Source organism: Lepisma saccharinum, chromosome 23 (genome assembly GCF_977018435.1).
Source record: "Lepisma saccharinum chromosome 23, izLepSacc3.1, whole genome shotgun sequence".
NCBI classification, from domain to species: domain Eukaryota; kingdom Metazoa; phylum Arthropoda; class Insecta; order Zygentoma; family Lepismatidae; genus Lepisma; species Lepisma saccharinum.
The window spans coordinates 64,302,776-64,316,605 of NC_139251.1; the positions used below are offsets into that span (position 1 = coordinate 64,302,776).

The following is a 13,830-nucleotide window of genomic DNA, read 5'->3' on the forward strand; positions in this document are numbered from 1 at the left end:
TCTGTAACATAGTCGTATGGATATACACCCTTCCGCCTAATTAATTTCAGGTCCTGATCTGGAAACAAGGCACGTGTGATTTTCAAGTCATCATCAGATAATTGAGAGGCCAGTGTAGCCAGGCCAGCAGGTAAAAATCTGTAAGAATCAAGAAATCTTAATTGAATAGAAACACCATCAACTTTAATTATCTTGCTAATAGATATATATTTTTCATCATTTTCAGCTAAAATATTTAAATTCTGCTTCTCAAACCCCTCGTACCTGATCAGATGATGGAAATCATAATTGGATGCTCCATGGCAAAATATGGGGATAAATCTTGGTCTCTTGATCTGAATATTACAGCTATTACACAGGGCCTGTTTATATCGACCATCTGTATGAGAATGGTGATGTACCTTGATATTTGTATCTGAAAATTCACAATCACATACCGGGCATTTTTCTGCATTGTTGAAATCCTCAATCTGTTCCTCTGTTAAAGGCAACATAGGCTTTGATTTTAATAAGATGTTAGATGCTATGTCACGGCACACATTTTCTATTCTATGTGCAAATATTTTGATGGCATTTGGTCCCTTGTATGAATATTCTTTAATAACAACACCATCCCGTACAACTACATAACAAAAACTGGAAGGTTCATGTAGCTGGTATGGTGTAATTGATGATTCTTCTGGATCTGGGCTACAGAATGCAAGAGATTTGAGATTCGATTCAAAATCATAGACAATAAATGCTGGGTGTTCCAACAAGGCTTCAAACTTTTTGAATTTGCAATTTTCACTTGGATTAGGCATCACCATATGAACAGGTTTATGGTTGCCACAGTATTTCAGATGCTCAATTAACTTGTTTTTAGCAATTTCTGCATTTTTTTCACGAACCCCATTTACCATTTTTTGACCATCAAATACAGTTAAACATCTTCTGCACAACTTGAATATTGTATGAGTTTTGTCTAGTTGCGTTCTCACTAAAGCTTCAAGATTATGTATTAGAGTGTAATGGCATGTATCATCCCCTTCAATTAAGAGCAGATCAATCGGAATTGCAGCTTCATCATCAAGTGTACTGATTCTGAGAGGTGCTATCGGGCAATTGCCAGTGGAACAAATAAATACATTAATAGATAATTGTTTGCCATTGATGTGCCTGGCCCTTTTTTCAAATTTATCAATATTCTGAACTGACATTGGATATTCCAAACCCTCCATTGCATCGTCAAAATCATGTTCATGCTGTTTGTAATAAGTTATTCTCTCAGGATGCCTTGAAACTGGATACAGAGCAGCTAAAATACACCACAAAAAGCATTTCAGGTCGGCGTTTTTTATATTGACCACGGCTCTTTTGTTTTTGATATTAGCAGGCAATGGCACATAAGTGGATCCTTGTAATGGAGTGAATTCAGAAATATTAACATAGAGCTTGTGTGATGAACCGCATAGGCTCCATCCCGACTCTTTTGCCGCAAATTCAGAGTGTTTGATATTCAATTGATCTATCAAATTGCCTATTATTGTGTCTGAATTTGAATTTGAATATACAGGTACAGTTTCTGTTATGTGGGGCTGTGTAAATTTTGTGCCGTTTGGTTTCTTATATTGTACAAACAATTTGAGGGATAGCTTATAAGAGCCATTTTGTGCATTAAGAATTGCGTGCAGATCAGAATTTATACTGTTCAAGAAATTCTCAATGCCACATCTTGGCTCTGATACAAACCGGTGATCCCTTAATTGGCCGTTAAAACTGCTATGGATAGGTGCATGGCGTGGCTGCTTTGCAGGTGAAGCATTAACAGGTGTTTCATGCTTCCTTTTCAGACCAGATGTGGATGGTTGTACAGAGCAAGTATCTTTATGTGTATATGTGAAGTATTGCATGCTGTATTTTCTATTGCATTTGGGGCAAATTTTTGTGGGAGTTTTGTATTTGTCCGGGTTACAAATTTTTTGATGCTTAGCCCAATTAGAGCTGGATATATTCTTATTGCACTTATTACAATATTTTTGATTCGGCATTTTTGTTGTTGTTTATTATATACAATTTCCTGGGCTTCAATTCAAAACTTTATGCTGCATAAAAAATATCAGTTGGGTTCAGCTGTGTGATTTGTATGTGTATATGTGTATATGTGTGTATACACTTAATATTTTTGGTTTTGGTATTTATATAAAATTTCCTGGGTTTTAAATATAATTTCTATGGATTAATATTATTAATATTAATCTTATAACAGGTTGTAAAGCCAATAGCCCACAAGTAGAAAATCATTCACACTGACCCAGCGCAAATACCTGCACAAACATGCATATCTTGAATAGCAATAACCTTGTTATGTATAACAGGCTGGGACAAATATAAGCTTGACTCTAAATATGAGTGGATTACAACAAATATCAGATTTTATAATGTTCAATATGAATTTAAACCAGTAAGTATGAGAAGCACTGTATCAACACATCTGTTCCCCTCAGTCACTCTCACATAACTGGCTGATGCAATAATCGGGAATTTCTGTAAATACTGAGGAAAAAAATCAATACTACCGTCTCGGGAATTGCGCACATTGCCACAGAGGAGAAACATGCAAACACGAAGCAATTCTAGAGGTAGGCTCTGCATATTACATTGTTTTAATATTAGATAAGCAAATTGAATAGTATCCAATTAAACTTAAACCAGAAGTAAATATGTATAGGTGGGTATAGATACAAGTTTATAGACAAACTGATGCAATTTTTGTAAATCTGCTTGAGGGGGGTTTGATCTCGAACCCAAAGCCCCTTTGTTTACAAAACTACAATATTAACATTTTGCCATCAGATTTTATGAGGACTCAAACCCGAACCTTTTTGATTACAAGGCAATACACTACACTCCACTCGGTCTCAGAACCCAATAGATATCAATTCAAGATTCCTGGGATTTTGACAAAAAAACATACTATAAGCTTAATTTCTGGTATGGTCAAAAATTGACAAATTTATGAACAAAAATCTGGCTGATGCAACTTTTATAAGTATGTGCAAATCAATCTGAAGAGCTCGTACTTTCTGAATGGCGTTTTTACAAAAATCTTGGATTAGGCAAGAGTTCCACACTTGCTCAAAAAGCTCATATGGACATGTTGAGCCTGTTTTAAGTGTAGCAAAGCTGCTTGAGGGGGGCTCGTACTTTCCGGTCCTGTCCGTAGTATCAATACCACTACTCCAGGACTACAAGCCTATTTAGTTGTTTATTTGGGTTTTTTCCTGCCAGAAGCGACAGGTAAGGGTGGAGTGTTGCGGAACAATACCTAAAAAAATATACAATGCAATATACAGGGGAATTTCCTGCATTATAAATTAATTCTTTATGGTCCTACTAAAAAGACATGTTATAACATTTCCCTGGATTATACATTTTTCCACATTTTAAGACATTTCATCTTGGTCCCTGAATAACGTAAAACTGAGGTTTCACTGTATTTTTTAAAGTTGGTAACAATTAGTTTTGTCTTTGTAGTGTATTCAAAAGATTTTTCACTTGCCACTAACATGGAGCTTTTCCCATACACAGTGTAATGAGTGCCATTAACCAACAGCATATCTGACATTCTTTCATGGAGGTAATTATGTGCTACAACACTCGAGTATGTGGATATATGACAGGAGAAGATTGATGCTCTTATGAATTCTGTAAAACACATCCTAAAATTCTTCATTAATTACATGTTCCTTTTTGGCAGACAAGCCAAATTATGTTAAAAATCAAGAGGCAATGCATGATGCAATGTTGTTTATTTGATAGGGGGTAGATGCAGTAATTTTGCTAAGTCCCTTACAATGGTAATTTTTTCCTGACTGCACGTGTGAACTCTGGTTTCACTTTCAACTTTTAGCAGGCGATGCATGTGCAAAGTCTCTCCAAATGGGTACTTTTCAAACTTGCTGGGAAGTAAAGAAAAAAAAAACAAGCTCAAGAATTAATTGTTGTAGAGAGATGCAATCAGTTTTGTTTTCTTCAGAATGACAGGGCTTTAGCAGAGATGAAACTTATACATTGTACCCCCAATAATGAAAGTTAAAGGAAGAAGAAGGAAGTTGAAATTTAACAAAGAAATTGGTGTTTGACATGCCCTTGTGGCCCCCCACAACAGACAACGTGAATGCAAAATGTAGCATGTAGATACTTTTTGGGGAAATATAATAACATTGTATAAGACTGGCAGTGATGCCAGTTTACAGAAAGAATTTCCGGAATTTTGCTTGTAACATTGGCCCTATGGAAGCTGGATGGACCAAATTTGCATGGAAGCATGACAAAAGATCACTCTTTGAGAAGGGAAAAAATGAAATTACACATTTTTGAAAGTTGAAATTCTCTGGGAAATTCTTAAAATTGGGTCTTGGCTCCCTGAACCCCTAATCGTTGCACTTTTGTAAACTGTTCTTTTGTTCTCATTATTACATGTAAAGGTGAAATACAGCAGCAAAAGGCAGTGTTTGAACGGAAAATGCAAAATAATTTAACACATCTACAGAAAGTGGATATGCGAACCTTTAAGAAGAACATAGACATTGAAGAGTAAATAGCCCATTTTATGTGATCTGTACCATAATACTCAGACAGAAATAAGGACCTTTTCAAACTCCTCCACCTTCTTCTTCTGTGGTGCTACAGCCCAGGATGGGCCTTGGCCTTCCTCAAGAGTGTCTGCCATTCATCTCGTCTGGCAGCAACAGCTTTCCAGTTCCTACACCCAGCTCTTGCAGCATCCTCTTTAACTTGCTCCTCCCACCTCAACTTCGGTCTTCCTTTAGGTCACCTGCCTCCAGGTTCTGACAAACTTCGCTTGTTAATAATAGTAACAATGGACATCTTGTATTGTAATTCAAGTATGTCATACCTTTATATGTAGACAAATGAACAAAAAGGCAGAACTGAAATATCATGTGCGGTATTGAAGAAATGGCATGTTAATTGCTGCTACGTGGTCCCAGCTACATGGAAGGCAATACATGGCACAGGATATAAATATCCCAGCCATCCACTAAAGGTAAAAACATTCTTGAATTTATGGAAAATAGCTTGTCTTGCAAAAATTCAAGATCATACCTGTGAAGACAGCTAATATTTATTTTACTTCAAGAACTGGTTGTGATTCAACACAACAAATTAATTATAGAAGTAAAACATACCCTCAGTATAGACTTCCTAATATTATCCACTTCTTCCATCTGCAGACATTGATGATGTACAATATTTACATACTTATTATGAGCTGAAAGTAAAAAATAAATACAATTAAACATAACATTGTTACTTGTACAAAATTTTGAATTTGAGAGTAATAAAATATAAAATGTTGCGAGAATTCTTTAAAATACAAATAACACAATTGGATAAAGTGTAACTTACACCACATGCCATCATTTCACTGAGCAAAGTCAAGGGAAAATCAAATAAAGATTGGAGAACATGAATTGGAAGTGGTATCAAGTTTCCCTTATCTAGGAGCATTCATCACAGACGACAGAAATGATGAGATAATGGAAGTAAGAAATAGAATACAAAGAGCCAATAAAGCATACTTCTCAATGCTACCATTGACTAAATATCATGGAGTAAACCTTAGAGCGAAAGCAGCATAATGATTTACGGGAGTGAATGCAGGTGAAATGGTGGACTTGTTTGAATGGAAAATATTTGGACCAATAAAAGTGCAAGATAAGAACCAATCGGGAATTACTTGAACTTTACAAAGATGTCCCCATCTTAACTTATATAAGAGCTAAAAGGTTAGAGTGGGCAGGACATGTAATGAGGATGGATGAAAGTCGAATTCCCATGAAGGTGATGCAAGGAAGCTTTGGAGGGAAAAGATCAGTGGGGAGACCCAGCCACAGATGGGAAGACTCTTTGGAGCAGACGCAGTACAACTACTGAGAACTAGGAATTGGAAGAGAGCAGGCTTGGATAGGACAGGATGTGTAACGACCACCATGTTAGGCAGATTTCAGTCATATATTGGCATTTATGTTATTCGTATACTTTCAAGTTAAGAACTTTGATTAAATTATTTACACTTTATTGTTTTCATAATTCATGTATATATTTACTTCTTACCTTATGTTATAATATTATTCGCATATTTTTGCAACATTTATTCTGAATTTATAGGCTAATAATTATACCAAATAATATATGCAACGTTTTCATTGTTTTTCAAATCCAAAATGGCTAGGATTATTTCTATCTTTTACGCAAATTTTGTTGTTTAAGCACAAGTTAAATACATTTCTTCTTAATATCGATTTTTGTTCAACAATGTACAAGATTGAAGTAATTTGTCTTCGTTATAAACTAAATCTTTATTTAATCATTTTTATGTGCAAGGGCAAATATGAATTATTTGATAAAATCAGTTTAGTTACTTCTATATACTTTAATATTGTAATATTATAGCAAAGTATTTCTCCCTCGTTTTCAATAAAATATAGTTTTCCTATTGGCTGTTTATGTTAGGAGTGGGGGAACCACGCTACATGTTTTTGGAGATGTAAAAACTTCCACGTTGACATCTTTAATTGTTGCCAACCTGAACTTTAGCTTACTATCACTAATTAACATTGATGTGTTGTATAAATTACCAGTTTTCCTTGTGTTATTTTATGTTATGAGTTTGTATTGTAAGTTAGAACAATCTGTTATGCTGCGCCTCGCGCTTGAGGTAGCAGTTGAGGTCTTGCTATTAACTGTGAAGGCAGTGCGCGGACTCTCGTGTTAAATAAGTTGCTTATCACTGCCTACGAGCATGCATGACCCAACAAAATATAATTTTAACTTTTGCAAATCAGTATGTACGCGCGCAATTCGTGATTAAAGATTTTGGACATTTTAATTATAAAGTATTTGGAATTGTATTTACTGTCATGTGTCGCAATTCGGTAGTTTCCTTCTTGGAGGAACGGTGGATAGTCTTAATCCCGATCCTTGAGAACTGGTGCTTCCAACTGACCAGCCGGACCAAGGAGCGGTGTGTTGCCAATTTGGATCTCCATACCCTGGAGTTATGAGTGGTGGCACGTTGCAGATGGAAGAGGAAGTTGAGGATGCCATGCATTGAATATGGACCGGAGTGCCATAGAAGAAGAAGAAGATATGGCTGTCATTTGTTGATCTGGATTCCACACAGAAACACTGCATTTTCTGTTTGTTCAAACAGAAAGTTTGGCCAACTTTACTCCTTGTCAGCCAGGCAGCCACATTGATTCTTGTCCTAACTCCTGAAGAAGCCACATGATGTGACAAAAGCTTCAGTAAAATAAGTTCATACATGCCAAAACTGGACCTTTTAAAGTTCTGCTACTTAATAACACAATTGTTTACAAATACAGTGGACCAAGGCAGGAAAACTCAATGTGGGAAAATGCAAAAAATACAGGAATGTAAAAGTAGTGTCCCACTCTATTAATAATAAAGTTAACATCATGACTGTATTTGCATTTTATATTTGTATGTCACACTTCTGCCTCTTTATGTTTACACAACAATGAGCATGATTGGTGGTTAGATGAAGGGACCTGAACAGAGAAACACTCATATCCAGACTGCAATACAAACACCCTATTAACACAATTAATTGAAGTATATTTAGGCAACAACATTTTTAGTTTAGTGCGTCTTCAACTTTGGAGACTACATTTGATGCATGAGGAGCATAAGGGTGCCTAAGTGAAAAGGTCACGTTTGAAACACTGTTGGGAAAAGTAAATTTTATGATTAAATGACTACAATTTTATTAGTCTGATTAACTCAACTATGAATAACACTGTAAAAAAAGGTAAGTTCCACGTGCATATAACACCATGCCATGAAGGCACATTTAGGATGTGCGAGTAGGGTCCCACATATTCTCGATCTTGGCCATTTTGGAACTGCTGTGATCAGCATCATGCTCTGACTGCCTTTATCCCCTCCCGGTACCCATTGAGTTGAGGCTGGGTGAGACCCGGAGCAGATTTATGTGGGGACAAGGCCGGAAAAATTCAGACTTTAAAACTCCCACCCTGGAATTGAACCTGGGTCTCCTGCGTGGCAGTCAAGATGCTGACTAGACCACTGCAACTCTCTGAAAGATAATGTAGTAGATTAATATGTATAGTTGCCATAGAATATGCATGTATTCACATTTGTACACATTCTTAATATCTTTGATTTCTTATAATGTTTAAGTGCCAGTAAGAGTATTGACATCAGTATCAATATAAGGCTGATGTATTGATATTGGCCAATTCCAGTGATATTGGTATCAGAAAGCATCTGTTGCATTTTATTTACCAATACCAGTTCATATTTTTCTGTCATTTTGGCCAATTGTGGAGTCTTAATTATCCTAGAAATTTGAAGTTTCCATTTATTTTGCACAAATTTGTGTGATTTCGTAAATTATATTTTAATAATTTGATGTAATAACTCTGATAAAATGATGCTTATAATTGGAATATATGCTAATATTAATGAATACTTTGAACAACTTTTCATTATTATGAATTTCAAGCATTGGTATCGGTGAGAATCGGCATGTGTATCGGTTCAAAGTATCGACTCTGCCCTTAATAAGGTTGTATTGGGTCTATCTTATATGATTATTTTATGAATAAAGGGTGTCTCAAAAAGAAGGGACATTTTGAAACAGAGGTATAGAGAAGAGGATAAATAATTGCTAGAGATTTAATAATGGAAATGAATAGTGCAGAGAATTCCACTACATAATTACATAGCGCTGAAGAGATGGATAGGTTTATGACTTTATGACGACGACCTTCAGTTGTAGCAGCTTGAGTCAAACGGATCTGTGAAGAAATCGTCCAGATTCCTGTGCACGTTCCATCAAGCTATGCAGGATGTCTCTCGATAACAGCAGGAATGGTTGCTTAGAAAAGGTCGTCATCATCAAGTCATAAACCTATCCATCTCTTCAGCATTTTGTAATTATGTAACGGAATTCTTTGCACTGTACATTTCCATGATTAAATCTCTTGCAATTATTTATGCTCTTCTCAATACCTCCGTTTAAAAATGACCCTTCTTTTTGAGACACCCTTTATAATAATTTTACCTATTTAAAGAAAACTTACTTTGTACTATGGAATCAAGATCTGTGGCCTCCTCCAGCTGCTTTTCCAACTGAATTCCAGAGCTGTGGAGGACACGACCCATAATGTAAGAGTGCACGCTGCCAATGAAATGCAGAAGCCAAGACCGTAACAGTTCGATCCGGCGGATTTTTGAATAGTCTGAAAGTTCCTTCACTTTGTCCTTATGGAAGAGTGTGTGCTCTGAGGATTCATGCACACTTCCTTCACTGTGGACATCCATTTCTGAAAAGAAATGAGTGTTTTTTGAAAGAATAACTCACAATCAGTGCATAAAGTAAATATGAACATTTTTACAACAAAATAAATAAAAAAATAAAACTTGGGAGAAAATATACCCTTCTGGCACTCCAGCGGTTAAAATGAGTACAGCAGAACACTGTGTATCAGCAAGCTTGCTCTTATTGATATGAAAATTTTGTCAATACCTACAGGGTGAGGCACAAAATGTAATCCATTGAAAATGGTTTGAACATTGTTTATTATACAAAATACGTAGTACAAAGAAACTGAATTACACATATTTAGAGGCATGCAAATTTCGTTTTTGACGAAAACACGAAATATGAAATAACATGCTGTAATGTTCATTTTTCATGTTTCTGAAAGGTGTGAGGTGCATTTTTCTACCGTGTTTTGTCGCGAAATAATGCGAAATATACTCTTAAACACGAAATTTAACGTTTAAATACCGACGCGACACTTTCTGAAGTCTGAAGTATCCTGCGAGTTATGCAATTCACGGAAAATTGATTAATTCTGCTGTAAATATTTGAGAAGCGAAAATGGATCCCTTTACACAGGAATAAACTTAATACTCTGGTAACTACATAAATGTGCTTTTAGAAGGGATAAGTTTATTTTGTGTAATAAGTGCAGTTTTTAAATCAAATTTAGGATTATATTCATAATTTTAAAACCAAAATGTCATCTTATATAGCATGTTTGATGTGATTATTCACCGCTATAACACTGAAATTTTATTTTATTTACCGCTTTTGAACCTGAAATGGACTGTTTTTTTAACGAAATTTTGCTTTTTTATTTACCAAAAATATGTGCCTCTACACATATTACAATGTGGAGAGATAGTCAGTATGCAGCACATGTTCAATTTGTCCACCTTCTTGTCGTAGAACATCTTCCAGAAGGACTCTCACGTTATTGACAACTCTGTGACACAAATCCTCTTCCAATTCCTGGGAAAATGTAATGATGTTAGCTTGCACTTGCTCTATAGTTGCAGCTCTGTCCAGGTACGTCTTCACGTTTAGGTAGCTCCACAAGAAGGCACACGGATTAATATCGGGGGGGTAAGTGGGGACCACATTGCTGTGCCGGAAAACGTTCTGGGAAACGATTGGACATGACACCAAGGACAAACTGATTGTGCAGGAAGTCCAAAACAATGTTCGCTGCATAAACCATTGGGTTTCGATGGGAAGTCCACTTGCCAATAACTGTGGAAGGAAACATTGCTGTTTTTACCTTCTGCTGCAGTGTCAATCTTCCCTTGTCTGTCATGTTGCACAAACTACAGCCTGCCAGTCACATTGGCACAGTAGTAACTCGACCGCACGTCGAATATTCAGTTCCACTAAGTAGAATGCGGGAAAAATCAGTTCCAAAGAGGGCAAATTGTTGGTGCTCATCTTGCCGGTGCATCAATAACGAATTTTGATTTGTTGTTTTAAGTCCACTTTATGCACAGTAAGGCTAATTGGGACTGGATCTACAGTTTAAAGTGGGATCCGAACCACTTGTGCCTCCACCGGGTATCGAACCTGGGACACCTTGATTACAAGGCGACGACGCTACCACTGCACCATCAGGGAGACTGAATATTTGTAGGCAATCAAGACCCATAGTGTCAAGGGTCATGGCAGCATACCAGAATGAAGATTGATTTGGTGTTTTAAGTCCACTTTATATTCACAGTGAGGCTAATCGGGACTGGACCTAGTTTAAAGTGGGATTCAAACCACCATGTGCCTCCACCAAGTATCAAACCCGGGACCTCTTGATTACAAGGTGATGAAGCTACCTTATTCCATCGAGGAGGTCCCTCAGTCCAATTAAATGGTATATACATTTAAAATATTTCATTTAAGGTGCGGAGATTAAATTTGCCATCTCACATACTCATACTCGATATTCTATCTACAAACACAAATCACAAATGTTACGGGATATATTAATCAATCAATCTACGAAAACTTGTTAATTGTGTAAGAATTCCAAACTCAAATTTTCCTAATCAACTTCATAATCATATCTTACCTTGCAATAATCTTCCATCCCTGTCAGATGCATTGTTCCACAAAGGGCACTAACAAAGTAAGCAGATTGAGAGAAATCTGTTTTTTTTTTCATGCAGCTTTCTTTTTCACATCTACGAAGAAAAATTCAAGCAGAATTCCCAGAATTCAAGGAATTCTCGATGAGTAGCCATCCTGATGCAAAATAACATTAGCACAATAAAGTTGCTAGCTACATGATGCCCTTGTTGCCCCAGAGATATATTTTGTCACGTACCTGAAAATCTAAGCTTCTGCAGAGACCACAGGGACCACTTAATTTTCAAGAGAAACAGGAACACTTTGTTGTACCGTTCCATGTTGTATGAATTCAGAATCAAAGTCACTGGCCATCCGACCTGAAAGAAAATGGCTACATCAAATTACATCCAACTAAGTCCAGCCAGTGGTGCATGAGTGGTTACGCATGCGTCCAAAATAATATTTTTCTTATGGAATCAGTTCCCTTATCAAGCGCTGGTGTAGGTGCATTGAACTAGGGGGGGGGGGGACTATGTTGAAACATAGTACTGTAGGTCATTTGGTGCTTGTAATAAATATTTGTTACAACATATTTCCAGTCATATATTACATCAGCCTTGTACAATATAAGTTGTTCATGTTCAAAAGATTTGGTATGACACACATAAAGAGAAATGGCAATAAGATGGCATGGACACGATTTGGACATAATACATTTAAACCCAAGAATGGGTTTGTCAGCTCACATCATCGAGAAGAAGCCTATGATTAAAAAGAGAAGGGTTTTACAAAGAGGAACAGGAAACATAGATTTGAATGTCTGGGAAGCTTCGTTCATTGCAGAACACTGGAAGAAATTAAATAATGAGAATGACAACATAGACCCACTATGGGGTTTTCTTATGCACAAGTGGAATAAGTCACCATCTTTAAAATTTAATGTAATGGAAGACATCAAGAATCTCTGCAAAAGAAATGATGATTTTGAATTGCCTGATGATATTTGGGATCTATAATTAAAAAATGTGATAAAAACCTTCATACGAGGGTCATCCAGAAAATAAAGACAGTTTGGTTATACAAAATGAAAAACACAATACTTATTGGAAAAAAAACAATTCTGTTACATACCTGAAGCTTCCTTCACTTCTCTACATAATCACCTCCTACATTTAAACATTTGTTGTATCTGGACACGAGCTTCAGAATTCCCATGTTATACTCATCTGCCTCCAGTTCATTAAGCCAGGTGGTCACTGTATTCAAACAAAAGACCGCTCACGCATTTCCGCAGTGCAGCTCACTCCTTTTTCTCTTTTCAGGGCCAACTGGCTTCCGTAACAGCTGTGAGTGGAGGTTGCAAGAAGTCATCCTTGTGCAGTTGGGGTGGTGAAAATGAATTGTGTGATGGAAAATCCTGCCAACTGTGAGGTAAGGAGTGTTATTCGATTTCTGAATGCTCAAAAGGTGAAACCGGCAGAAATTTACCGGCAACTGAAAGCAGTCTATGGTGATAATGTAATGAACGAAAGAAATGTGAGAAAATGATGTGAAATATTCAACAATGATAAACTGCGGCAAAAATGTGCAAGCGGTCTTTTGTTTGAATGCAGTGACCACCTGGCTTAATGAACTGGCGGTAGAAGATTATAACATGGGAATTCTGAAGCTCGTGCCTACATACAAAAATGTTGAAATGTAGGAGGTGATTATGTGGAGAAGTGAAGGAAGCTTCAGGTATGTAACAGAATTGTTTTTTCCAATAAATATTGTGTTTTTCATTTTGTATAACCAAACGGTCTTAATTTTCTGGATGATCCTCGTATAAAATAATAATAAAAACAGACTGCTTGTTTCACAGTTAACACATTGGGGTCTCACGACGGGCTTAGCCTGCAGGGCACTTAAAGTCAATGTGGATGAACGATGGGCATAGCCCATCCTGCAGTATGCAATCGCTTTGCCGATTAACTACAGGCTATGTTCGTACTTCATCTCATGTGCGTGTTCATTCAAGCCGCTCTGTTGAAATTCCGACCGCTAGGTGACTCATGTGCTATTTTTATCTCGTACCTGGGACTGTTTGTGTTCGGGTTGATATACATTGTTTAGAATGGCGTCGTTAGATCCAGACTGCATAGCGGAAATTCTGCCTCAGAGTTTGAAGTTAGCGACGATTTTGATGATGCAGATGAATTTGAAGATTCATAATAATTAATTGTTGACAATACAAACATTGTTGCAAACTCTAGTATTTTATAAATGAAGTAGGAAGAGGTAATTTTTTGGGTCTATTCATCTTGCCTCTTGATTGATTCTCCTACATGCTAACTAACTAACTCTCTAGCCTTCTTAAACCCGAAGGTTCATGGCTGCGGCAAAACAGGCCTTCCATCTGT

At 36.7% G+C, this 13,830-nt stretch overlaps 1 protein-coding gene across 2 annotated transcripts in view; it reads right to left on the reverse strand.

Annotated features, from left to right (window-relative positions):
* Window positions 1–13,830, reverse strand: part of Grip128 (gamma-tubulin complex component 5) — a 131,034-nt gene that overhangs the window by 47,301 nt on the left and 69,903 nt on the right. For both annotated transcript variants that reach the window (XM_083144628.1, XM_083144630.1), the window contains exons 14-16: window positions 11,688–11,808; window positions 9,135–9,377; window positions 5,193–5,275 (exon numbers count right to left, since the gene is read on the reverse strand). In XM_083144628.1, the coding sequence (XP_083000754.1) occupies window positions 5,193–5,275; window positions 9,135–9,377; window positions 11,688–11,808 (447 nt within the window). The remainder of the gene's footprint in view (window positions 1–5,192; window positions 5,276–9,134; window positions 9,378–11,687; window positions 11,809–13,830) is intronic.